The sequence below is a fragment of the Chelmon rostratus genome, chromosome 20, assembly GCF_017976325.1.
Source record: "Chelmon rostratus isolate fCheRos1 chromosome 20, fCheRos1.pri, whole genome shotgun sequence".
In the NCBI taxonomy this organism is placed as follows: Eukaryota; Metazoa; Chordata; class Actinopteri; order Chaetodontiformes; family Chaetodontidae; genus Chelmon; species Chelmon rostratus.
The window spans coordinates 19,924,463-19,951,761 of record NC_055677.1 but is presented as its reverse complement, the minus strand read 5'-3'; the positions used below and the strand labels follow the sequence as shown (position 1 = coordinate 19,951,761).

The following is a 27,299-nucleotide window of genomic DNA, read 5'->3' as shown; positions in this document are numbered from 1 at the left end:
AAATATGTGACATTATCACATCCATTTACCCGTGATTATGCACCCGATTGTCAGCTTTGACAGCTCAGGAAACACAACTGTGAAATATCCCAACGATAAATCAAAGGGAGTCAGGACAAATTCACTTATCATTTTTGTATTTATTGCTTTTAATTACAGGAAAAAAACATCAACAATTTGCATAAAATCCAAAGTCCACTCTATAAATATATTTGACCTTTCCAGTACAGAGATATCAAAGAGTACAGTAAACATTACAACTGAGGGTGGCAGCAGAGTGACCCCTTGCAAATGTACAGTACAGCATTTTTCAAACCATCAAGGTGAACAAAACTACATGTGGGTTGTTTTGTGCGTCCTCAGTATGTACACTAGACTTCCCTCTTCATCCACACACTCTGTCTGGTCCACATCTTCTCACTGCTTGTGATCACAGGATCCAGCGCAGGATCTTGAGATCCGCTTCAAGTGTCGAATGAAAAAAAAAGAACTTTAGGAAACAGTTGGGGACATGGTCCGATCTTACAGCAGTGTGTTTGAAGGTGTGCATCCTCTACAGATTTACATCAAATATCACATATTCTCCACCACTGGCATCTCCAGACAGTCATGTTTTAGCATTCAGGAAAACAAGTGTGTATGCATAGATTTTAATTGAACTAATGCTAGGTTGATAACGGCAGACAAAACCACAAAAACAGGCAGATCGTCCTCAAAGCCCTGAAAACAACCAAAGAGCAGCCTGAGGACGCCCTCCAAAACACACACACAGACGTTTGCGCAGCTATCCTTGTTAGGACATTGCGTTGACTTCCATTCATTGTGGGCAACCTAATCCTGATCTACTGTTAGGCAAAACCAATTCACGCGTAACCCTAACCTTCACCAGGACCTCAGAAAGGATGTCAGAAAGGACCAGACTTTGCTCCCCATGAGGACTACTGATTTAGGAAAAGGTCACCAATAGGTAATAAACACACACACACACAAACTTTCTCCTGACCAAGAACAACACAACTGGACAAACAAAGCAGAGGAAAGCATAAAATACCACCTTAATTAGGCTAAACTAGAATATAAACAGGTGAGAGCATCTCTGAGAAGAAATGGCATCCGTGAGGCTGCTAGGAAATCTGATGGCTTAAAACAAAACAAAAAAGCAATACATTTTTTTATAATCTTCCGAGAGAGGCAGGACTGAAAACACCCACAGAAGCTCTTAGAGTACACACTTCACTATCAACAGGCCAGTTGTTTAGTTATTTTAAAATATGAGATTGCTAACTTCTAAAACGCTTTTTCATATGGAACCCTGAAGTGTTCAGTACTGAATAAATACAGAATATACTGTTAAATAAACAGATAAATACTGTAAAATGTAATAATGAGTCAATTAATTACTTTGAAATGTAATTTAAGTAGACATACACTCATTCAAAGGTCTTTTTTCATGTCACCCCCCTCTCACCTCTCAGCCAATCCCGAGCCCCCTCCATGTCAGTTACTAGCCAGTTCATTAACTGCCACCAGACTTAGCCACTTAGCGTTTGTTAGCAAGAGCAACAACAATGTTAAAGTAATTCTGAGTCAACTGTTTAACTGCTGCGGTAAATAAACAGGCACAGTAACTGAACCTCTTTAGCTTTAAACCCTTAGCTCAACAGGCTGCTCATGTTAGCTAACTAGCCATCTTGTAAACTCAAATTATGCTACGCTAACTAGCTCCTTTTGGCCAGTGCGAGCAGGCCTACTAACAAAATGGTGCTGATGAAACTCTGAATTAACCAGCTAATGTTAGCTGCTGTTAACACCGTCTCTTCATTTTGATGCTAAATGGAGCACACAACACGCCAAGCTAGGTACCTGGCTGGGTATGTAGCATGAGCTGCCTGGCTAGGCCAAAAAAAAAAAAAAAAATAGACATGCTAGTTTCAATGACTAGTTGTTTGCTTCAGAATTACTTTAGCATTGATGTTACTCCAGCTAAGAGGTGCTAACTGGCTAAATATTGTAGCAGTATCATTGAAGTTGCTGGCTTCTGAGTGGCGGGGCCACGTGATTGGCTGAGGGTGACAACACCACTGACATGACATAAATCTAAACTATACAACTTCAAGTAGTGATGAAATGACATTTCCTAGCAATTAGTTGATCTTTAATTGGTTCTTAAGTTAATTATTTATCAATTGATTAATTATTCTACAACACTGTGTTGTAGAATTATCAACTTTTGTTTCATTTACTGTTCATTACATTTACTTTACTCATTTAATACTGTGCACTTTGGGCTCCATGGTTTTACACATTGCCTCCATTTGTTATTTCAAATGTTTCCAAAATACTTTTTTGAATCCCTTAAAGAGCATTTATGAGCTCTTTGTTTCAGTATGGATCATTTTGCCAATTCAGGTGTTGTAGTCAAATATTTATCAGGCTTGTCAGACACCTGAAATCACTTAAATTTTGAACAGAAAAAAAATCCTAACATGGATATTTCAGAGTTATTCACTTAATTAACAAGTGCAGAAAAGTCAGTTATTGCCCTCGTCAGTGTTTCAACTTCAAAACACTCTGCTCTCTTCTATAGGCTTAAACGGACCCAGCGGCAAACAGTTCACTGTTAAAGAGGTGATATGACACACAAATACAGCTGTCAGCTAAACACAGTTCAATAATACAGCAAGACTGCAGGAAGGAAATGTCTGGATGACTCCGTCTAATGTGAGGTCTGCTGTCCATTCTGACTCTGTTTGTCAACCCTCCATCAATTAGTCCACAGACTGGTGTGAAGCTGGCTCCACTCTGTAGCATTGTGCCTTGGACACTGATGACAGCAACAGCTGATTTCTGTACTTACTACATTTAAACATTTTTTTTTTTTATCTTGACGGTCTACATCCCTAACAAGCACCCAACAACATCAAACAGTTGTGTTCTGAAAGCGTCAGTCTTCCAACAGAGAGCTCGTTCAGTCGTCTACAATCATTTATGTGTGACATTTTATGTTTAATTCTCCAAAGGTGTTCATCACGCAGACTGCTGCCACTGGTGTGGACAATAGCATATGGTGGCTAATGGTAGCTAACGTTCAGGTGGCTGAAATTCAACAAAAGAACTTGATCTTCCCACAAAGCTAACTAGCTAGCTGCATCCATGAAAACTAGAGCTGTGTTGACGCAGTAAGTGTTCTGCAGGCTGATTGAAATGAGCAAAACAAAATGACGACTCAGTGTTCAGGCTGACAAATTCTTAGGTAGAGATCTGGAGGCAGGGACAGAAAAACGTTTGCCTTTACTCGTGGATGGTATGAAGCAAACTGAGGCTTTCAGAATCGTCCCAGCAGTGGTTGCAAATCCTGTCTTGAAGGTGTCCAAAATAGAATAGTGACTCGAGCCAGGGCATTCTGGTCTCTATGTGGGAATCGTAGCCCGATCCAAGTTGTCAAAGTATGTCGCTCTTCACCAAATGCAGTGACAGGGAGGGAAGTGGTCTGACTATCGTGAACATTTTATTTCTACAGTATCTGTGGTTTAAGTTCTGGATTGGCTCATATATATATATATACTATACTATACTATAAATATAGTATATACACACTATATTTTGATAGTGAGAATGAATCAATCCTGTTCTGGTGTGGACTCTTTTAGTGCACTTGTTTTCCTGCCTCACTATGTAAAACAATCTTAACATCTGAATAAAATAACATCACAAAGCAGCAATTACCTTCCAACTACACACATCAAGTGGCAAAACGCATGAGACCGATACCCTTTGATTCAGTCTGATTCCTTTAACGAGATGTACATTCAAAAACCTTGCAGCAAAACTTTGCTCGCATTACTTGTCTTGATTCTTGTTTTAATTTTTGAAAAACTGCCGTACAATTTTGTCAGACGATAAAATCACAAGTGAACAGCAACAGAAAAAGCATAAATATGCTATTTTAGAAATAAGTGTATAAGAGCCTTTTTCAGTTGAGACTAGTCTCCTTAATGTAAAAACAGAAAGAAATTACCTGAAATCTCTGAACTTCCTAATAATTAAGCAATAAGTTAACCATTTCCAACCCTCAGTGCAAAAGTATGAAAAACAAACTGAAGGGGAAGGGACCGGGAGTCACGTGGACTGTTGGTGTGCACGAGACACTGAATCATCTCCATGGGAACAAGATTTTCTCAGGCACAAGTACTTAGGCTTTGTCCATCAAGCCCTTGGCAGGTCGCTCTTTCTTTTTGAGAATGTTTTTTTCTTTTTCCTGAAGTACTCGGACGCTTCAGTGCACTGCTCACACACAGCGCCTGGGGAAGAACAGAGGACCATCGCTGTGGAAACCAGACCGGCGGAACTCCTCTTCATCCTTTCCTCTTCTTCAGTCGGCATTGTCGAGTGCTTCTGAGACGTGGGAGGCTGCGTACTTTAACCGGAAGCCACCTGCAATGGAAACACCAACACACACAAACAGCCGCGTGAACACATACAGAGACGCATCCAGTGGACAGTTGAAAGAATAATAGTGTGAACATTACTATAGGTCAGTGAGGGCCTTGAATGGTGTCCGAATGACCAAAACATGGATTTCTCTTACAGACCTATTTGTTCCTATGCACTTTACATTGTTACGATCTTGATCTCTCTCATTCACAGCACCTTCAACTATAAACTGAGTGTTTTTGTACCATTCAGGCAGTCCCCGGCTTGCTATTACTTTCATTTCTCAATGAAAATCTAATTGCAGACTCTTCAATAAATGTCACGTCTGCTATTAATGTTGTCAAAGTTACTTTGTTGCATGACACAATGTTCACTGTGAAACATTTCCCCCTCCAAGTCTACAAACTGCCGCTAGCAACAGGCAAAGTGTAGCACCAACACCGTCGTCCGCTGTGTGGCGGACGTGCTCCCCATGGAAAAGCTTAGTGCATGAAGTCCACCTTAATGTGTCACTAGTCCAAGATTGTTTTCAAGCGTTGTTGCAAGTTGTGTCCAAAAAAACAGAAAAAACATCACAAAAGCATGTTTATTTTGGGTGTTTTCCACCCTTCAGCCTCAGGGGGCAGTGATGAGCCCACTGCTGCTTGGTGCACAAAAACAAGGCAAAGAAGATGTTGCAGTCAAAAACTTATTTAGATAAGCTACACAAAGGTGAGATTTATGCTTTATGTAGAAGAAGTGCTTTCATACAGCATGTTTTTTTTAAGGGAAGACATTTAAAAGATGAAGACTAACTGGTTGGTTTGGCAAATGCACATCTGGATAACTTCTCCACCTCTCCACCTGCAGCCCACAGCTGCTTCCCTGAGCTTTTCTATGGGAAGCCTTTGAGAGGGTCCCTGGCTTAATGGATGAGACAGTCCCAAACCGGGCTAAATAATGCACAGTAAGAGTCTGCAATGTTAACACTGCTGCATGCAAAGAGTGAATTGCTGCACTTTTTTGTAAGGCACTGTCAAAACTTCAAAACACAAAACTGGAGGTGGAACAAGTGTCTGTCGATCAAGCTATTACTTAATTTGCCTGTCAGAAGCAACACTGACATGCCTACATGTACAGATGTTCTCTTGTAGTAGTTTGGTTAGATTGTCTGCCTGACTACATCCAAAACCAGGGACTGGCACTGGCACGGAACTCTTATGGGACAACCAATCAGAGTGGAGTTTGATGGCAAAGATGTGGCCAAAACTTCTTGTCCCAGATATCTCTGTATGACAAACGTGTCTGCTTGTTGCCATGTTTCCTTCTCTGGCATTTATTCCAGGTAAGAACACAAACATTTTGCCACATTCCCACCACACAGCGGTACAGGTGTCCAGGATGATATCGACACTTGCATTTTCTAGGATTTCAGTGTTATTTGGTGCAATCTGAATGTTCCAGTGGCACAGCTCCTGTTCTCGCCAAACAAACCAGCTGAAGGAGGTAACTCAGAGCTGAAGCTAAAGAGCGCAAAGTACAGTTAGCAAGGACGAGTCCTAATGTTTCCTCGTCTGGGCTGAATGCTGGACTCTCTGACACCAATGACTGCTTGGGGTGCTGGGGAAGGAAAGCTAAGGTGTCTCTGTTTCTCCCTGTTCTCAGTAGCTACACTACCTTGCTGTGTGGAGTCTATGGAGGGTTGGTTGCAGTCCTGAGCATAGTGGCCGCTCACGCCACAGTTATGACAGGACACGTTGCCGTTCTTCTTATTGACTCCACCTCCGCCCAGGGCAGCAGCAGGCAACATACCCAGTGTATTTGGGTACACATGCTGGTAGACACGCTGGCAGAACGATGCTGCCGGCGCCATCTGCTGCTGCAGGTTGTAGTTTGCAGCTGCGGCGGCCGCCACCGCGGCGGCCTGGGTGCTGAGCATATGCGATGGCACGTCCGCATGGCTGTGAGAGTGAGTGTGGAGGGGGCCGTAGGGGGGCGGGTGTGCGGGAGGCGGAGCGGTGGGGAAGAAGGGGGACAGGGTGGCAGCACCGTTGGCCTGGTGAGGAGGCTGGGCCTGGGTGAGGTAACTGTTATTGCACAGGCTTGTGAGATGAAAGAGAGGCGGAGGGACGCTGAACACCTGCCGTGCTGCTGCCATCTGGTGGGCGGTGAAGAACAAGGGCGCCTGGCAGCCGGAAGCACCGCTGACACTGTTGTTGTTACTGACGTTGACTCGGCCGCCGCAGTTGTTGTGACAACCGCAGGTCCCGCAGCCCATTGGTTGCTGCTGCTGTGGTTGTTGTTGTTGTGGTGTTGGCTGCTGGGGGGGTAACTGTTGCTGCTGGGTTTGATGAAGAGTAACAGGGTTGCCAGGGGCAACAGTGGCACTTCCACAGGAAGCACTGCTGTTGCTGTACGATGTACAGTCGCTGTGTGCCGTGCTGTGAGTAAGCGCTGGGCTGGGGCTGGGGGCTGGTCCAGGGGTGTGGGTGGGCACAGCTGGAGGAACAGCTGCTTGTACATGTCCAGGAGATGGAGCTATTCCAGTGGCTGCAGGTGCTCCTACAGCAGGCATGACAGAGGTGGGGACAGGGGGCAGGGTGTAGGAAGAAGGCAGGCCAGACGGTAAGGTTAAGCCGGGGTGCTTGGCATGTGAAGTCTCCACATGTGGCAGGGAGGAGGCCAGGCCTGAGCTGACACTGGCCGGGTCTTGGCAGGGCAGAGACTGCTGAAGAGGAGAGGAGTAGGATGCCGGGCCCGAGGACATGACGCTGATAGCTCTTACAGGAACCTGGTGTGAAGCCTGCGGGGCAGCAGGGGTAGAGCCACTCCCTGGAACTCCGTCAGTGGCACCCTGGCTATGAGGCAAAATTGTTTTGAACCTCTGAACCACTGGCTGACTTCCTGAAGGGTGGAGTCCAATGGGTGGAATCCCAAAAGTTGGGAGCATGTCCCTCTTCTCTGGATCTCCCACAATTCCAGGGCCAGGGGCAGCTGAAGGCACTAGGGGCATCTGCATCATCAGCGTCCCAGATGATGGCTTCACGTCAGGGACGATGCTTTGGCTGGGAGGAGGGACCAGTGGAAGTGGGGGGTCAGCGGCCCCGTTGGGGAGCACAAAGGGCAACGAATGCATGAAGGGGGAGAGGGAGAGAGGGGGGAAATCTGGGTTGGTCTCCCTGCAGAGCGGCTCCATCTGGGCCCGGTGGTTCTTGGAAGACAAAGGGTGGACTGAGGAGACCTCCCCCACCACAGCTGGATCAGTCTGGTGGGCAAAGAACATGTCTGGGCCCGGATCTTTGCTGGAGTCATCAGAGTGGCTGTCTGTGTCTGACAGAGAAACACGATGAGGTTCAGTCCATGTTCCACCAACATCAGGACAATGTCTCAAGTGTACTTTATACATTGTGTGCATTTTACCTTTGTTGTTGTCATCCTCACTGTCCATGCTCTCTGGTCCTCTGTGTTGAGGGCTGGATGGAGAGCTGTAGCTTTCTGATGAGGTTTCACCAAAGGTATCCGGACCAGAACCTCCATCTGCAACAGCACATACATGTTATATACAGTATTCACATGCTGTGACAGTATGTGTCTGTTTCTGTTCATTTACATCCAGAGGAGCTGCTGTTGTGGAAAACAGTATGGATTTGTGTTGAACGCGGTCTGACGGCCTGAACAGCTGTGTTGTGTCCAGTAAAAGGATGAATGTCAGATATTCTGCATATCTACCAGACAAGGTTCTGGTAAATATAGAAAAGACATCCCTAACGACCTGAGCATTGGTGATAGTAAGTCTATAATAGTGGTCTATGATTGTGTCTGTGGAAGTATATTTATTCGGTATAGTGTTTGATAAGTTAAGCCAAATCACTTCTGTAGATATGTATGGTACTTTATTTCAGGAACTTTCTGGGGCTCAGGGCTCAGAATTGGGATTTTGTCAATCTTATGTGTATTAAACCAAGTTTTGGAACTCCATTCCCATAATGCTTTAGGGGATCTAAATAGCCTGTTTCCTTTGAGGTTTTTGTTTTTTTAACAACTTGCGCCCTGTTTTTTACATTTTGTCAATTTGGCACCATTAAAAGTATGCCGGGTTAGCGATGAGCAGTTCCTGTTTGCAATGCACCCAAGAATGTACAGGCAAATATCACTGAATTGCTCAGATACTGAAGATAATAATATCCTCAGAAAGTGTATAAAAACCTGTGAATCATGGCTGTGTGTTCATATGATTGAGTTATGACTCTGAAAAGCAGTGTGACCGTTTTGCAGTCTTGCAGCAATCCAGCACTGAGGGCTGTTGGGCCTCCACGAGCTGCGTCACAGCCACTGATGCCGCTGACCTTATTGAGAAGTGAGCCAAATCACGATAACTAACTTCCTGTTGTGTTTCGCACAGAGGCATTCACCCGTCTCTTTTAACTGCAGTGGTGATTCTGTACATGCTACGCTGAATGTCAGCGTACGGGAACATGTTCCACATGTGCACTCAGCATGGCCCTGTGTTAGTAAGTGAGCTTCACATTAAACGTTTTTCTGAGGATGCGACCAGTATGAAGGCTGAGTCTTTAGCTTTGTAATGTTTGTTATGTTGATTTCTACCATTATGCAGCCAGATCGTTTTAAACTGTCCAACATATTGCAGATGATTATTATGTTTCATGTCATCATCCAGATACTCACCTTTCCTTTGAGATGACAGCGCTGGTACCAACCGACCATTGGCTACAAAGGGAGCACCCTTTCCCTTCCCCTTCTCCCTGAAAAGAGACAGAGATTGGAGACAAGGGGACAGAGTGACATCAACAGAGAAACACAGTAACAAGGGATACAGGTGTGGTACGTGATGAGTAGAGTCTGTGGTAGATTATAGGCTGACAGGCCTTCGACAGAGCGCTGCAGTCCTGCCAGTCTGGTGACGATAATTAGCTTAAGTAGCTTCAATGTCAGTGACACTACAATCTCTTATATCTATACAGATCACCAAGACATGGCTCTAACTTTAAAAAATTCAAGACTGGCTTTTATGTCACACATGGTACGCATAACTTCCATCTTCCAAAGCAGTGACACGGTTTTCTTTCTATTTATATCTTACTTAACAGTTTAAACTTGATGGCTGCAGAGTTAACATTGATCAGCAGCAGCTGACGCACCTGTCCGTGGGCAGGCCTCTGCCCTTTGCTTTAGTGACTGGGTGGCTTCTCTTCTCGCCGTCCGGGTGCTGTGAGGAGGACAGCGAGTCAGAACAGATCCACGAGATTCAACCAAAACCTTTACACAGCGTGACAGAGACCTCCTCCAGCATCATTAGTCAATCTTTTTGGGGATGTTATTTTGTTTTCCCGATTACCATATTGTGATAACACCTGTGTATTAGAGGGACAGTATATCATTATTCTTATCAACTTCATATGATCAAAGATTTTTGGAGGAAAGTGGTATTTTCTGTTAACCATATTGTTTAAGTTCTGTTGACGCTGTAAAAAGAGATGGTAAACTTTATTATCCTCACTTAAAACACACAGACTGACAACGAAAACTGAATACACAGGATAGAATATTATTTGCTAGAATTACTGCCCTAATAAAGATGAATGAACAGAATGACGCTTACAACAATAAAGAAATGTGGTGTAGCCCTGTCCACAGCATAGAAAGGCATTTGCCAAGTGATGAAGTGATAAGCGTCAATTGTGACACAGAGATAGAGAGACAGAGAGAGAGACAGAGAGAGAGAGAGAGAGAGAGAGAGAGAGAGAGAGAGACAGAGAGAGAGAGAGAGAGAGAGAGAGAGAGAGACAGAGAGAGAGAGAGAGAGAGAGAGAGAGAGCACCCTGCTGACAAAGCACCAGCCCCCCCCCCTCTCTCTCGCTCTCTCTCTCTCTCAGTCTTGACCTATATCAGTGAGATTAGCGGTGAGTACTCTCATTCACGTGGCAGTGTGTGACACACAGAGGAATAGCCATGTTTACTAAGTCCCACAGGCCTCCATGTCACTACAGCCTATAATGATTAACTGGTGTTCATGGAACTGTCCTTAACTGTGAACTGTGTTGCTGAGCTTCACAGTTGAACTAAACATTTGACCGCCACTGCTTAATACCTCAGCTGCTGTTAAACGAGAGACAAACTCAGCATCGTGACCTGGCAAAGCCCTAAATGCAACCGTTTCTAAACTCTTGTTGATAGCATTCCTACTCTTATGTGCCAGACTTCAGAGAACGCCTGGACAGGACACATGATTACATCATCCCTCATTATGACTCTGTGTACAGAGTACATAAATGTCTGTGAAAGATGTGTGGCCATCTTTAGCAGCCCTCCACCCTCACCTGTTCAGCCTCCTGGCTGCTCCTCAGTGCACAGCCCTTTCTCCTCTCTGCTGGACCATTGAGCTCTGCAGCGTGGCCCCCCCTCCGACTATCCTGGGGGCCCTTGGCACTAGAGAGGCTGGTGGAGAATAGAGACATTAAAGTGTGTATCAAATGATAAAAATGCATCTTTCACTGCTATGACTGAATTTGAGGTAGAGACTATAAATATGTACATATTATACATTATAAATACAAAATATTCAATATAGCAGTATTACATTGCTATTTGCTGCAGTGATGTCCTACTTTCATCATGGGGATGAAAGCATTTAAGAGGCACAGACCAGCCGGTCTACTTACCCTTGACATGGACTCTTGGTCCCATGCTTTTTCTTGTGTCCCTGAACATATGACTCTAAATCTGAGAGAAAGATCAACAAAACTCCGTCACACCCACTGGTAATCAACACTCATACATACAAAGAAAAGATAAGATTAATGGGAAGCACTTGTTAAAAGCAGTAGAAGTATCAGTGAGTATAACATTAATTTAACACACACAAGGTCTTCTAGTGTGACAATTCTACAAGTGGAGGCAGGCCAGAGCTGTGGTAACTGCTGCCCGCGCTGAACACAGTCCAGCAGATGATCAGGCAAATATAGCCGTGAAATATGAGGATTTGAAACAGACTCGGCCCTTCCAAACGACCTCCAAAAATAACTTAACTTTTCATGTGTGCTATGTAGCTCCAGCTACGACAGCAGCCCTGGTTAGTGGGCCGTTCCCTTGCTTTGTCTGTACACACAATCAGGCCTCATTCACTGATTATACATGCTCTCCCTGCCACTACTACTCGCCACAGAGGAAAACACAAAAAAAACGTCACTGTGGGAAATGAGTAGAATCATTTCTCTTCCTCTCACCTTCCTCCTGACTGGAGGCATCAGAGCAGTCTCCCTGGTAGGCCTTACCCAGCTGGCAGTTGCCTATAAAGAAACAGATAGCATCATTTCTGACAACAGTTGTCACATTTAAATGTGTTGTGGTCTAGTGTCTATAGATATGATTACTTTATTATTACAGCTCGAAGTCATAACATCCATGTTGTCTGCTGACCCTGTTATTAGGCTTCATTCTGATACATAAGTTTTGTGTGCTGGAAATCAAGCTCAACACTTTCTAATTATACAAGCAAATTCTAGGCTTCATGTAGTAAAACATTGTAAAAATGACTAAATGTCACAGAGATACGTTTGCCTTTTTAACATGTGGTTTTGAATACTCTGGTTAATTGTTCTAATTTACTTTCCTAATAACATATGGTGAATATTTATGTCTGCTTTTGGATGTGATGTGTAGCAAACAAGCAAATAAAACCCTCCAGTGTGGACACAAATGCACCCTTAAACCAGATACACCAGATATACAACTCTATAAATGAAACATTTCTGTTTCTTTAATGGCAGCACACAGGTGCTGACCAGGTGTTTCTTGGTGTTGCTCCAGCTTATATGTCACTGTGTCACGTATGAAAATAAAAAGAGGTGGCGGTCTGTGAAAAACACGGTCAGGCCCGTGACTTAATAATACTGCCATGCGTGTTCTGGCTTTGACCAACTGTGACTGTTTTAATGGTTCAAGATCACAACAGTGCCTGGGCGAGAGCTATTCAGATCATGATGAAAGACAATTTAATAATTGTGAAAGGACAAGACGATAGGACTGCTACTTTACGAGAACCGAAAACAGAGCCTTGTTCCATATGTCTGATGGTCATAAATGGCGGGAGAATGTGGTAATGATCTTTGTAAATCCTGCAATTTTACAGTTTATTTATGAACTAAATTGGAAAAACATAAAAGCATCCGGAAAATAAAAACGGATCAAAGGCATGCAGTGATTGCTCCACTTGGTCTACAAGAAGAGAACAGTGCATTCTGAGCACATGACATCCTTATGAGGGCGTCAGATCAGTGAGACTTCTACAGATGACAACCAAACTGTTTCAATGTTAGCCATTCAAAGGGCTCATTTTAAAGGTACCACGTCAAAAAGGAGACAACACAACAACAACAAAAAAACATTTCTTATGATTCCAACTTCATGGTGTGATACTCACATCTGCAGCAAGTAGGCTTTGTAGAGTAACTGGAGTCACAATTGAAGAAGCTGCAGACCTTTCTGGTCTGTTTGAAGACGGGAGGAGCAGACAGGAACCTTTCCCTAAAGGCCGACAGAGGGGAAGAGACAGAGGCAGTGAATGAGGATGTCTCAGGAGAACAAATTCACGAGGCAGCAGCAGAACTACAACACATCTGTGGCAGGCAGCTAAGCAAAACGTCTTTACTACATATTTACATTCTACATAGAGCTATGTAGCATGACCGTCCAAACACTTTTCCTTCCGTTTTCTCAAAATATTACGTCAAGTTCCTATTCCCCTGTCACTTAGGAAACAGCTTGAAGATTATCCAGTCACTTTAAACATCCCCAATTCTGAAAAGTTTAGAAACATCATAAGAACAGACTCCGATCATTAGCAAACAAACTGTTTGCCAGCAACAGTTTTATAAAGTGCTCCTGAGCTCATGTGGGCTCCATCCATGCTTGTAAACGACTGAGCCTTTCAAGGATGCTCGTTTCTTGATCCTATCAGCTGTTACCAGTCAACCTGTTTACCTGTGGAATGATCCAAACAGGTGTTTTTGGAGCGTTCCACATCTTTCCCAGTCTTTAGTTGCTACTGTCCAAACTTGTTTGAATCATGTTGCTGCTTCAGATTCAGAATAAGCAGATATTTACAAAAATCAATGAAGTTGATGAGGACAAATATTAAATATATTGACCCTGTGCTGTTTTTAAATGAGTATATCAATAGTATGTCAAAAAAATATTAGAAAATGATAATATTCTGTTTTACACAGTGTCCCAACTTTTTGGAATCTGGGTTGACTATTTCTGAGGTAAAAATGAGTTTTGTTTTGTATCTCTGAATGAGGAAGGAATCATGTGACCTTCACTTTCTAATGAGCCATGGTTTCATACTTCCACAGGGAACAATCAGACTAATACATGTTTCTCACAGTATTGGGCTTTGTGTGGTAAACAATGATCAAACCACAACACACTAGTCCTGAACATGCAAATTAGTGCTTAAAACAAACTTCTGCAACCATATATAGACCGCCCACTCAATGCCAATGCATATAATGCAGTTACACAAACATAGTGTACCTAAAAGACACTAAAAAAAAAGCAAAAAGCTTTCCCTGGCACCAGTGAAGCCTACACCCATACAAGGGGAGGAGCAGAAGAAGCAGCACAGCGCAGCAGCTGGGCTGTGGGCCGGGCTACTGATGGAAAGCTTGAGTTCAGGAGGATAAGTTTCACTTTCCACAGTTCCACTTCACTCTAAATGAAACTGATGGAGACCATGGTGTGTGTGACTTGAGTATCACATAAAGGGTGTAGCTGGATTTGAAAATCAGCGTCACCCCTTGTCAGTGGTCAATGACCCATCTAACCACAACACACACACTAAACAGTAGAATACAAACAGCATAATGTCCCAGGTCTTAACATGCCTGAGACTCCCTGTTATGGAACAAGTTAAAGATAATGTTCTAACCTATTTGAAGCAGATAATCATATAATCTTTGTGAAGCTGTATCTCCAGAGCAAAGGTTTTCAAACTCTGAGGAAGAGTCATGAGCAAAGACACAAGATGAGGGGAAAGGGACACGTGAATGCTTTTGATGTGACACAGCAGGAAGTTAGTTACTGTAGTTTGCCTGCTGGTATGGTTCACTCACTCATACGGTCAGTAGTTGGAGCAGCAGTGACTGTGACACACGGCTCATGGAGGATTATGGTACTGTAAAATCCTTAGTGCCTGACTGCCACAATTTGCATCAAAAATCCTGCTCATTTTCCTTTGATTTAAAAACACGAACTCACAATCTCCGACCATCCATCATTATTATTCACGTCATGAACTTCTTCCATAGGTGAGAATAATGGCATTCACATTCTACTGACTGTTTCAAGGTGCCAGAAAGCAAAGGTCTTTGTTGTCCCCTAGGTGAACTGTGACACCGTACAGGGTAAGAATGTATTCCGGATTTATAACATACAGGAAATGACCCCCAAAAAAGAAGAGTTTTGGGTAAAAGGAGACAGATGTTGACCGTTTATCCTTACAGAGCTCAGAATAACAAAATGAAATGACCACAGTCAGGACTGAGGTTTGCCCTCAGTCGAGGCTGCAGTTTGCAGTGTTTTCATGGTGTGAACACCAGTGAACACCAAACAACACCGCAGAGTGCAGACAAGTCCATCATGTTTCCCTGGTGGAAGCAAAATTAGATTTCTGAACTCCATCTGGACATGGACATGGTCAACATACAGTGACTGGCCACTGAATCTCACTAAAGGAACCCAATGAAGAAATGCACAAATAAATATATGACAAAAATGTGCACCAAGAATGTCTGAGAACTGAATGTTGTGTGCAATGACAAAGAGGGAGCTTAAACTAGAAAGCCCATCTGTAGAGGACTGGTACCTTATCATTTATGACATACTTGTAATGGAAAGCATCCCATTCTCCATGTGGCTTTAGGAATGAGGACATCTGGAGAAGAGGAAAATGTATATCTCCCTCAAACGACCTTCTTTTGTTTAAAGTCTATCTGATATCTATCTGATATGTGTGTATGTACGGTTGAATTTTTTGTTTTTAAAATAAATTAGGTTAATGATTTAGAAATAACTGCCAAATTTCTTTCTATTTTTTAGAGTGCTCTTTAAATGCTAAGGCCAGATGCACCACAGAAAAGATGAATTTTGACCAGTAATGGGAAATTATTGTGGTATTAGTCTTTCAATATTATTATTATTTGACACATCAGGTGTATATCTTTAGGTAAAAGTAAAGTACCTGAGGTTCTTCTCCACATCCCTGCTCTCACTCTGGTCCCCCTGGTTCAGAAGCCGCAGGATGCTTTTCTCAAAAGACTCAGTACACTGATCCTTAGGAAGCTGCAGAGAGAACGGCAGAGGGGAAGTAAACGACAAGAAAAAACAGGATATTGAGAAACATCATAATCATCATCTGCATTCACAACTACAGGAGTAAGCTGGAGCTGAAAGAATTTGTGAGTAAACTTGGAAAAGCTAGTATCAAATGCAAATCAGCTTCAGCGGTCTTGAATGGATCTTTAGCCAAAGAAACTGTCGGCATATCCAGCCTTACCCTGAGAATCTAGACTTGGGCCAGTCACTTCAGAATCAGGGTTCATACTTGGTGCTTGTACATTGTACCTCAAACTGGGAATATATGTCCCCAAAAACCTCTCTCCAAGCCTCTCTGTCTCCATTATTTGGTCTTAATAAAGTAGTAAAATAGTCAAATGGACTCTTTTCACAGCAGATATTTTAACTTGGAAAAGCACTAACAACTAGTTAAAGCATTATCAATGGCTCAGTTCTATTCAAGTGTCCCAGTAAGCCATGATAGTGTGACAATGAGCCAGCACGGACGGTACCAGGATCCTGTATATATCCAAAGGATATCAAATGACAGTAGCCACCCCAGCAACAGCCTGATCACTGTGCTGCTGTCTGGCAACTAACACAGAAGCTGCCGTACCACCAGACTACAGAGCAGCTTCTTTCCTCAGACTCCTCCACACTCCACCAGAAAAAATAGTTTTCCTTGTGTAGCATAAACAGACTCCAGCTTGCATTTTGTTGTGCAGCCCCGTGTTTTACAATGACAAATAAATGAACCTTGACAACTGAAACTGAAGCAGCTGAATGGAATTCGTTTCTGACCGTGAACACATTTTGATTGCAACAGGTCATAATGTGTGCTGAGAGAAAGGCCTGACAGGTTCGTCACACTGACACTGCTATGACCCCAACAAGTATCAGCTCACATGTTAAAATCTTCATTTAAGGATCAATTTTAAAGGGGCTGGAGTAAATTACTGATTTTCTATATGTGGAATTGGTATGCAGTCACATTATTGGCCTTGGTTAGATTCATAAATGAAGACAGCATAGATGCAACTATGTAACTATGAAAGTGTTCAACAGGAAATAAGAAATTATGAAATAATTGATCACATGAATAAATTGTGTACAATATCTAACCAAAACGATAATTGTGAAATTATTTAAGAAATTATTAAAACTAAACTCATTACTATTGAACAACTTAATTAAAACTTAAAAAAACAGATTTTATTTCAAAATGGCCTTTTTCTAAGGGCTCTTTTTAGTCAATAATAGCATTTTCCCTGATAATGCTTCTGTTCCCTGTCACTTTATATTTCATATTATCATTTTCCATGACAGTGGTATTGTCACTGGCCCATCACTTTTCAGTGAATCACATCTGCATAACTCTTAAGCTAGGATGCTCAGCAACTGCAGTCAATTTTAGGTAGTTAGCACCTACTGATGGAACAGCATTGCCAAAGTAATTCTGAATCAGTCACCTATTTGCTGCTGTAACAAGGCTGCTCATTCTGCGTACGAGCTGGCTAACCAGTATGGTGAGGTTGTGATCTTTATTATATCTTTATCATTCAGAGTAACGTCGGCTGTGTTTTCGTTTTATAGATGTCCCTCAGAGAAAGACACACAACTCAGTGAAGAGTAAACTGACAGAAAGTCTTTCTCTGTGGTTGTTCAAGCCAACAGGAGCCAGCTAACACTGGCTCTTCACTTAGATGCTGAGTAATAATCCAAGCTCACTACCTGGCCTAGGGATTTAGCCAGCTAGGCAGTTAGTATGAGTAGCCTTGTTAAGATGAGGCTTAAAATTAAAGAGGTTAAGTGTCTCCTTCATGGACTGTGTGTATTTATAGCAAGAGCGTCTAGTTGGTTGATTTAGAATTGTGTCTACAGAGGAGATCTTACAGTTTCTGGCTATTCTAATTAATTCAGCTGTCTATACAGGCCACGCAATGCCTCTTATTTCACTGGTGCTACACATCAACCTACAGCATAGTTTTAAGCTTGAAATCTATTTTCTTGTAATCATTACATGTGCAACTACAGTCATTGCATAGTGGGCTCTGAGCGTTGCCAAAATGCAGACGAGCTACACTAAACTGGGTGCCTGAACGCATCCTGTACAGACACAGACAGCACTTCAGACTTGATAACATTTTGATAACAAAACAATGTTATCAAAATGAATGATAAAAAGACATATATATATATACACACATATATACACACACACACACACACACACACATAGAGTGGCAACAAATTTTGTCATTGCACTGGATGGGTTTAAAATCAGTACTTCAACAAAAGTTGGTACCTTAAGAAGGAAATTCTCCAGTTCCAGATGGGTTTTAGTCACAGTAGTAGAAGAAGAGTCTGACCACTTCACCTGAAACACAGAAGACATTCTCCATCATTACACAGACTATAACCGGACATCTGACAACACTAAGAAAGGAAATGGGGCTATGCTCGGGCTTCATGGTACAATGTCACAGGAAAAAATAAGCACACACACCCAAGTATCCAAACAGACAAACCTACACCATACTGATTTAAGAGTCATTTCCCTGACGATTAAACAAAAGTTACACTTACACTGGCTGACTCGTCTAAAAGTAAGAAAACACTCAGGAAAAAGTCAAAATTAAGCACAATTTAATCTTAATGGTCAAACAGAAAAAATACTGTGTGTAAAAAGCCCTTTGACACAATCAATAACAGTCTTCACTAACCAATTTGCATTTTAGATGGCATGACAATAGGATTTATGATGAATTAGCAAATATTGTAGTGTGGATTAACCAATAAAAAACTGTTTAAATCATCACACAGGTACTTGGGGACCTGTTGTACTAGAATATAGTTTAGTTTACTGATAAAACACTGACAAAACTCTTTTAGTAGAATTAATGTGAAGGTAGAATTTAGAAATTAATAGGATATTGTTGATGACAGATGTAGGCCTGTGTACTGCAACAATGGTAAATGAGAGAAAAAAATATTTTCATGAACTTTCTGGGCCATTTGAGTATATATTTCTGAGTTTACGAGGCACACTTCAATGTACCATAAAGCCCCTGATAGCACCCAGGCACCTAGCCGTGCAAAGTGATGTAGATTTAGGAGTTTATGACATGGACCTGTATGCCTCATTTAGTCCCTCAGCCTGTGCCAAACTCTGATGCAGACAGCAGCCAGCAAGCACGGCCCTAAATGTCACCAAATGTCACCAGACTCTCAGCAGTTTGTTTTTTACTACGTGACAATATTGTACATGTATCCACCAGTGTGGCAGAGAGCCTTTCAAGTTCACTCGCAAACCAGTAAATCTCCCTGTATTTGCTGCTTGCTGGTTGTTAATTTCAGAGGCATTGGCAGGTGTAAATAAAATAATTTTTCTTATTCATTGTGTTTATCGTGCATGCTCATACTGCAATGACAACATGACTCAGGCTGCTCCTTGCAGCGTAAGTATCTGTTCAGCTCGCCTGAAACTTTGACGAGGTGATATCAAAAAAAGTACCAGGTACCATTCACAACTCCTGCCAGCCTTCCTTTAAGCACTTTCTATCTTCATACAAAACAAAATTACAAAATAGAAATGAAGTGTAACCGAAAGACCACATGCCATTCCTGTTGAGACACAGGGAGATGAGATATCTGTTCTGAGCTGCATGAGCTCATGAGTTACTCATGGCCATGAATAACTGTATGAGCCTCAGGAATACATTAATTAGGCACAGGAACAGTACCCCACAGCATTATTCTTAAAACAAAGTTAACATCGAATAGACACTGATCACAACTGGTTGGAATTCATTATAAATGACCTGATGTTCATTAGACTTCCTGAACCAAAAGATCATAAATCAGAATCGGTAAATGTGACTCAAACTGTGTTTATTCTGTCTGATCCATTATGGCCGACCAATTTGGTTCTATTTCTAAATCATAGGTTTCCACTAAACCACTAACTAGCTTTATAAGAAAATCTTTTTTTTGATGCACGTATTTTGTCAGTGCAAGTTAATTACCATGACTATTACTTAAATATATTAGGATCAGCTGCGTGAACAGTCACAGGCTATTACGTGGCATCTTGTTGAGTTTGTATGACATCAACAGCAGACTATGGCTCAACATGCAACAATGTGTGTGGGGATGCATTACTGTCTTAACACCAGATGAATTTAGAAAGACAATCATACGCAAGATGATGCAGGCTATATTTTCTCACTGCAAAGCCATGCTCACTTAGGCTTGAGTAAGCCTACTGTATCTCGTAAAAACTGGATCGCTGTTGCTCCTGGTGGTCCGACTATTTCAATTAACTTTAATGACAATACAACAACGCTGGTGGAATGTTGGTATTTGGAATCTGGTACAGTATGGTAATAAACTAAGTCTACACACGAAGTACTGTGAAGCTTAACTAATCTATAAAGGAAAACGTGAACATTGGATTAAGACTCTTTTGTAGGTAGACGCCAACAATGTTTCCATTATAACAGCAAACTAAATGTAGAATATAGAGGAAAATATCAATTATTTTGAGTTATAATTAATCAATCAATCAAGTTTATTCATCACATGTAATCATATAAGGTACAGTCACAGCAAAATGTAATTCTGCCTGTTCCTTCAATTTGTGCATTGAGAATTTAAATAGAACATGTGTATGATTGAGGACGTCTTTTAGGATCCTCGTGCCCTGGGGGTCCTCTCAAGCCTATCAGCGCTGGCCTGGTATATCTGGTACCTTCTTCCTGACCACAGCAGAGGGAAAAGGCTGTTATGCGGGTGGTTAGGATCCTTAATGATTCGCGGTCCTGTTCGGCCCCATTTCTGTACAAGGCTGTCCCAGCTATGTCCCCCATCAGGACACTCTTGATGGTGCAGAGGTAGAAATCCTCAGTATATGAGGAGATAAATGGAATTTCTGAGGTGAAGCAGGCTCTGCCTCAGTGAAACCAACAGGACATCATTTTCATTTTTTTTTACTGAATTTAATTTTCGTAACCTCTGCAGCTGAAATTTGCCTAAAACTGCAGTTCCTCGAATGGCCACTTGATGAGTGATGAGTGGTGAGTCAGTCCCTATAGACCCTATTATGGCTCGCTCATTTAAACTATATTATGGCTTTAAGTTATGCATATTTATGGACACTGCTTATGCATCTGTTTGTGTCTTCTAAAAAAAAAAGGTATTTACGGACATAGTTGACTGTTGTAGGTCTGAACATCAACCAGATTTTCCGTTATTCAGTAATTGAAATTTTTATTGGGAAAAGTCTGACATATTTAAATCTCTCTAGTCGTAATTTATAATAATAATTTCCGAGATAGATGTGAGAACATTCTCGCTCTGCATGCTGTTTTTCATCGCTCTCGCTCTGCTCCTGATATTTTCACACCTAAATCGGCGAATTCTAAATTTATGTCTACCAAACAGTGAAAGGTGACCCGAGAGAGAGCAAGAGAGAGACAGAGAGGTCTTCAGTCATTAAATGAAGTTTTACAGTATAGGATGCTATTTTATTTGTTGATTTTAGGTAGGTATGCAGATCTTTTAAGTTCTGCTGAAATAAATATACCTGTACAAGTAGTATGTTCTCATTGTATTAGTTTGACCTCTTATTGACATAATGTGCAAAGATTCGATGGTTAAAGCTGATGTTTTTTTTTTTTAAATGAATAAACATACTTTTCTGCCAATTTTGACAGCACTATCTCACATGCTGCACTGCTAAAAGGCAATTAAGGAGACAATTTAAGCATCTCATCGATGTTGGGGTAACAATCTGGATTGCTTGTATTTACTACTTGGACATGGTCATACACAGAGGACTCTGCCAAGTGTTTTCTTGCTTGCTTTAAGTGCATCCACTCGCTCACTGTGGAGTCTCTGTCAAGTTTCACAGTGGCCTCTTATTTGTAAAAAAAACGTGAGCATCATTGTGTTGCCAAAACAGTAGAGGTCTTGCATTTCCTGAGGCCAAGATGAAGGATTAAAAACTAAAAAGTGATCACATGACTTGAGGGAGTAATATCTGATCTGCACTCCATGATTTCATCTTTACATTCTTTAAAGTCAACTTTTCCTTCTGAAAGCTATTGGATGCGGTCTTCAAAATGTTGCCAATGCCAAGCATGTTGGCCAGAAAACACCAAAAAAGCTCTGTGCTGGTATGCTGCAGGTCACTGTTATCACTCATAGCCAGTTGCATTTGAATAGCTGGCAACAGTCTTGATATTTTCAGCAGTGTTTCATGCCTCCAAGTGGACCATTCGATACTTTGAAACTTCCCCAGTTTCAAAAAGAAGATTCCATTCTCTTCACACAACTTCTTCAGCATGGCAGTATTTTTTGCTCCACCTCACAGAGCATTGAAATGTCTCACAGTAAGGAACCCTGCAATCAGCTGATTTTGGTAAAATGCCGTTGCCACACCTGTGCACCTGGTGACCAACTGCACTGTCCAGTCATCCAAGCCTGCATCATCGAGGAGCTTCACTAGTTCGTCCATCATGGCGTACACAGTTTGGTAAGCACCCAGTTAAATCAATTCAAGGAAGTCCAAGGTAAAGTCTCCGTTGTTGCACACAGACACAATGTAAATTTCACACATGTACGACATGCAAAAGCGCACTTTGAAACAACAGGCTGGTTCTGATTTTTGTCGTATTTTATGTAATTATCTAGAAGTGTATGTAGCTACAAAATGCAGCTTTCTCTTAATAGTCGATTGCAAACTTAACATTCATGTTACATTCCCTCTGTAATGCAATTCCCTTCAGAACCAAAATGTCATTCATTCATTTCCTACATGGATAATGATTTTTTTGTAATATCCCGTTAGAATGCCAAGCTCTCATCAAGCAAGTAAGATTGTGTGTGCGTGTGTGTGCATGTCCAGCAGGTGCAACAAAGGAAACACCAGGCATTTGCAGTCTCACCGAATGACAAAAACAGTGTCATACTAAAAGAACACTTCCACCAGACATCTTAACCCAAACCACAGCAGTGTGTGTGTCTGCATGAGTGTATGTGTGAGCATGACAGTGACGTCACCTACCTCAAACTTGTACTCCTTGTCTATTCTGGTCCGAGAGATGCCCATGAGCACAATTCCCTCTATATGCACCGCTGCAAAAACAGAGACCAGTAATAAACTATTATGACTCATTTGCTCAGTTCAGCAGGACAAGAGTAATGCAGCTATTAGCAAATATCAACTTCACAAAGGAAATACAGAAAAATGTGAGGGGTCTCTACTGTCACCTATCTACTGTATCTGTCACCGTGACAACTGCAAAAACAAAACAAGCATTAAAAGATTACAGGGCCAATTAAATAAGAAAATATAAAAGATGACACGGTAAAATGACATTAAAAAAGAATTCTAGCTATAATGACAAATGTTCCTCCTTTATGGAAGAAACCTGTTAGTTTGGCAGATTTTTGCATGTTGCAGTGTTTATTAAATCAAGCAGTCCACAAATCAAAACGCTCCTCAGTTCCCTGCTGTAGCTGTAGCAAATTCTCAGAATCACTAGGCATGTATGTAAAAAAATCAGTATGTATAATATGTGCACTGCTTCCATTTACCTTCTCTTTGTGTTGCCCAGCGGCTGGAGCGCCGGCTCTGGAATGGAGGATAGGAGGCCGCACATTCCCCCAAACCTGCTGGGGAAGGCAGGTAATCTGCCTTCTGACCCGTCAGCTCCTGGAGACCAAAAATACACAAAGTTCATTACAGGCTCATACTAGTCTGTTACGGCCTTGATCATCAATAACAGCATGTCTATAATGTGTAGATATTTAGCTAATTAGAAAAGACACTGTCAAAACACAACATCCCTTCATGTGTTGCAGAATCATACAAGCGGTAAATAAGAAGTGCAGTGTTCAAGATGGACCATCCAAGTCAGAAGTTGTTGTTTTTTTTTCCCCAGAATCTATTGTAGGTTTATTTTCAGGGCCAGGAAAGTTGGAATACTAGCCTGAAACTTTCTTGTACATTTTTCTGTAATAACATTTACTTGTGGCATACACAGAGATTAGGATTAAACATTCCTAAGTAAACAAAGATATCTGATGAATTACAATCGTCACAATTACATGTTGCCGATACTAAGGCGATCTGAACTAACTCACGGTCAGAACAAAGTTGTTATAAACGTAATCTCTACTGTGCATTTAGAGGTGTTGCTGGTGGAGCAGCATGTCCGCCTGCTGAGCCCAGTATATTCAACCTCCACACCATAAACCCAGGTTTAGGTCACTGAAAACTGAGCTTTTTGAAAACTCCTTCCTGGAGTGTTGACGTGTAGAAAGGGGAAAGTTTTGGGCCCATGACAACAGAGTGTGTGCCATTACATCCAGTGTTCGATGTCAGTATGTGTGTGCCTTTCTCTCTTTTGTATACTATGGCAAAGGTGGGTCATGCCTTTGCCATTGCAGACCTTTGGTTTCAGTTGGCCTATCGGTCACATCAGGCCAACATGGCTTTCGTGTTAGGGTTATACACCCTAATACAAAAACTGAAGGAAGTATGCTGGAAGTATATACTGACAGCAGCTTAGCAACACCATCCACGTGGATTTCAAAAATGCAGCTAAATAACTGCCTGGCAACCAACAGGGATGACAAAGACATTATGTAAACACAAAGAAACACCAGGAACCACTGTTTGCTTCCAACCATCCTCTCACTCACTGTTCTCTCTCTCCCACTGTCTGTTACCACACTCGACAGCACCGCAGTCCGAAGACTAAAAATGGCATATGTGATTTTATTAAGAGCAGTGCATCCTCACCAGGCCAGGCCCTGACTCACAATGATGTCAACCTCATGGATTCATCTAAAACAGGGACAGCCCCACAGAGCGTTGTACCAACAGGATGTCTGCTTACAGGTTCACTCACTGTGATAATCAAATCAAAGCTTATTGTTGCATACACAATCACACACAGCACAACGTACAGTGAAATCTGTTCTCTGCATTTAATACACCAAGCAAGAGGAGCAGTGGGCAACCACTGTGGTGCCAGGGACCAGCTCCAGTTCTAAGCCAGAACTGATATATATATCTATCTATTATATATCAGTTCCACCCAGGATCCCCCCTCTTCTGGCTTCGTTACCTGATGAGCATTGCTGCAAAGACTACAACCGCCTACATTTTGCAACGTGGTCTGGCACTGAAAGCTTTGTCTCAAGGTTTGGTAAGGAAATCCAGTTCAGATTCCCGAATAAATCTGCTCTGTTGGGAATGCAGCTTGCTTCCTAATTTCCCTCCTAAGATGCTATGTCCATGTTAGTCTACAATCTGTTTTGTAGAGAACCAAAGGTGCTGCAGCAGCAACAACATTACATTATTGTGTAACTAAGCTTTTACCTTAGCTGGCATGCAATTTCAGCAACACATGAACAAAGTCTTAATACATGTGTTAATGAGAAACCCTGCTTTGCCCAACACTGGGACATGAAAAAGTCAAAGGCATGACTACCGCTGTTATGTAAAATTAAGTCCTTCTCACACTTATGCTCCAGTTCCCAGATGTGCCTCCATCTGCATGATGTTGTTTTTATCAAAAGCTCCAATGCTGACACACTGAGGGATGACGTGATTAAACAGCTGCGTGAAAAGTAGGCAAAAGCGTCTGTCTAATCATTTAAGTCACCATCAGCACTGGTGAAAACCTTGGCATTCACATGTGACTGCTGTTACTGCTAAACGAAACTGAAAAGTAACAGGTGCAAGTTTTCACTCCAGCTGAGCGAGCAACTCATCATTGATCTGGCTGACAACACTTCGACTTCAGAGGAGGAAATAATCAGCGCGATCAACCGCAGTCCTGTTTGGTTGGACGGTGTCACTTCGCACATGGCTAAAAAGCCACAAGTGAATCAACACTTCATCAGCAGCAGCAGCTACAGCACAGGCCGGCTGAGACAGACAGTCTGAAAGAGCAGGCTGGCAGAGAAATGGACAATAGTGTAAGAACAGCGCTTGGCATTCCACGGATGTAGCTTTAATAGGGGTACGGCTAAGCATCCAGTAAGCTCATTAATGACTTTCACTGGGCAGGGTGTTTAGAGAGATAGCGGTAGCCTGGAAAGATCCACAGCAGCAGCAAACAGGACGTCCCACAATGGGACCAAAGCAAACAAGTCAAAGCAACGTCCCATACAATGAAACATGGCATGTTTAACGGATAAAACCCACCGTACAAACTTTAGCAGCTGGCAGTTTGACTGGCTGTCTTTTATATGTTAGCTAACTCTGCTACCATTAGCGGTCCTGCCATGGACGACAGCTCATGATGGGAAAGCGACGTTTCCTACTCGAGTATTTGGCATACTCGGTCAATGTGTAATGTAACGCTGTGTACTGTTATCTAATTAGCAGTATGGGTACATTTTAATCGATTTGGAAGTTTAGCCAGCTATGCCAGAACCACCCTCCTGAAGAGCACAAGTCGAAGTTGAGTAAGTTTTAAGCTAACGTTATGCAGTTAACGTTCGCTTAGCATTTAATGGCACTACTGTTGGCTTATTGCTCGTTACCGTTGCCTGGGCGTTTATTCTCAGATGACTTTGATGTCTCTCCTCCGCTATGGCGAGCTCGATTTTGTCAAGCTGCCCTCGGACCATCTCCCGTTGGTGGAAATGGAAAGCTGGGTGTAGAGAGGCCATGGTAAAAAGCAGCGCCAACTGCTCCAGGGGTCCTGCCGCTGTTTCGTTAGTGGAGGAGACGCAGTTCTGCTCAGTCCGCCCGTACACATTCCCGTCCTGACAAGGTTGATAGGACGAGTGGTGATGAGCGTCCCTGAATGGAGGGAGGGTGTAGTCATAATTTTTGAAGAACAAGGCCGGATCTACATGGGTCAGTATCCGAAAGAGTGTTCCAGCACATTCCCTGCTGTCAGACCCGAGGAGGGACAGGCAGACTAGGAGTTTGGATCTAACCACTGGGTCAATCACGTCCGTTAAAACTCCCAGATCGCTCGGACTATTAGCCCGAAACTCGAAGTCCCGTAAAACATGGTAGTCTTTTCTAGCGAGATCCTCCAAGTACGATCCCAAAAAACGGAGCTCCAGGGGTTGGCACATATGTAACAGCCCGCACATGAACTCGATCCGCTTAGCGGGGTTTAGATGTAGGCCGAACCACTCAAAAACAGTCTCCTTGTCCAGCTGGGATGGGTATACATTGGGTCTGGGCGACTCATCCAGTCTGTCAGACCCCGAAGAGGGAGGTACAGCCCTGGGAATATGTTGGTGCCCCGAGTGATCAAATGAATCGTCCTCGGCCGTATCGTCGCCTCCTTCCTCGCCCGTTTTCATCGGTAGCTTCATTTTCAGCATTATCAACGCTGCGAGAGACGCTTCAAAGTGTAAATAACGGACCAATATACATTATTGACCACTAACACCGTTTCGTAACGCTGAAAAGAGAGGAGAACTGTCAATGATATAACAGTGTTTTTACTATTAGTTAGCTAATCATCTGACGCGGCGATAGTACTGTAGCT

General features: G+C 42.4%; 1 protein-coding gene across 1 annotated transcript; it reads right to left on the bottom strand.

The window, feature by feature from the left end:
- Window positions 1–120: 120 nt before the first annotated feature.
- zcchc2 (zinc finger, CCHC domain containing 2) lies at window positions 121–27,299 on the bottom strand. Its single transcript, XM_041961584.1, has 14 exons — window positions 26,332–27,299; window positions 23,368–23,485; window positions 22,835–22,905; window positions 18,074–18,145; window positions 15,674–15,774; window positions 12,854–12,957; window positions 11,658–11,720; window positions 11,094–11,154; window positions 10,752–10,869; window positions 9,573–9,640; window positions 9,100–9,176; window positions 7,834–7,950; window positions 6,091–7,743; window positions 121–4,434 (listed from the first exon to the last, which is right to left on the bottom strand). Exons 1-14 carry the CDS (start codon window positions 27,130–27,132, stop codon window positions 4,373–4,375), a joined length of 3,486 nt encoding a protein of 1,161 aa, XP_041817518.1. The 5' UTR covers window positions 27,133–27,299; the 3' UTR covers window positions 121–4,372.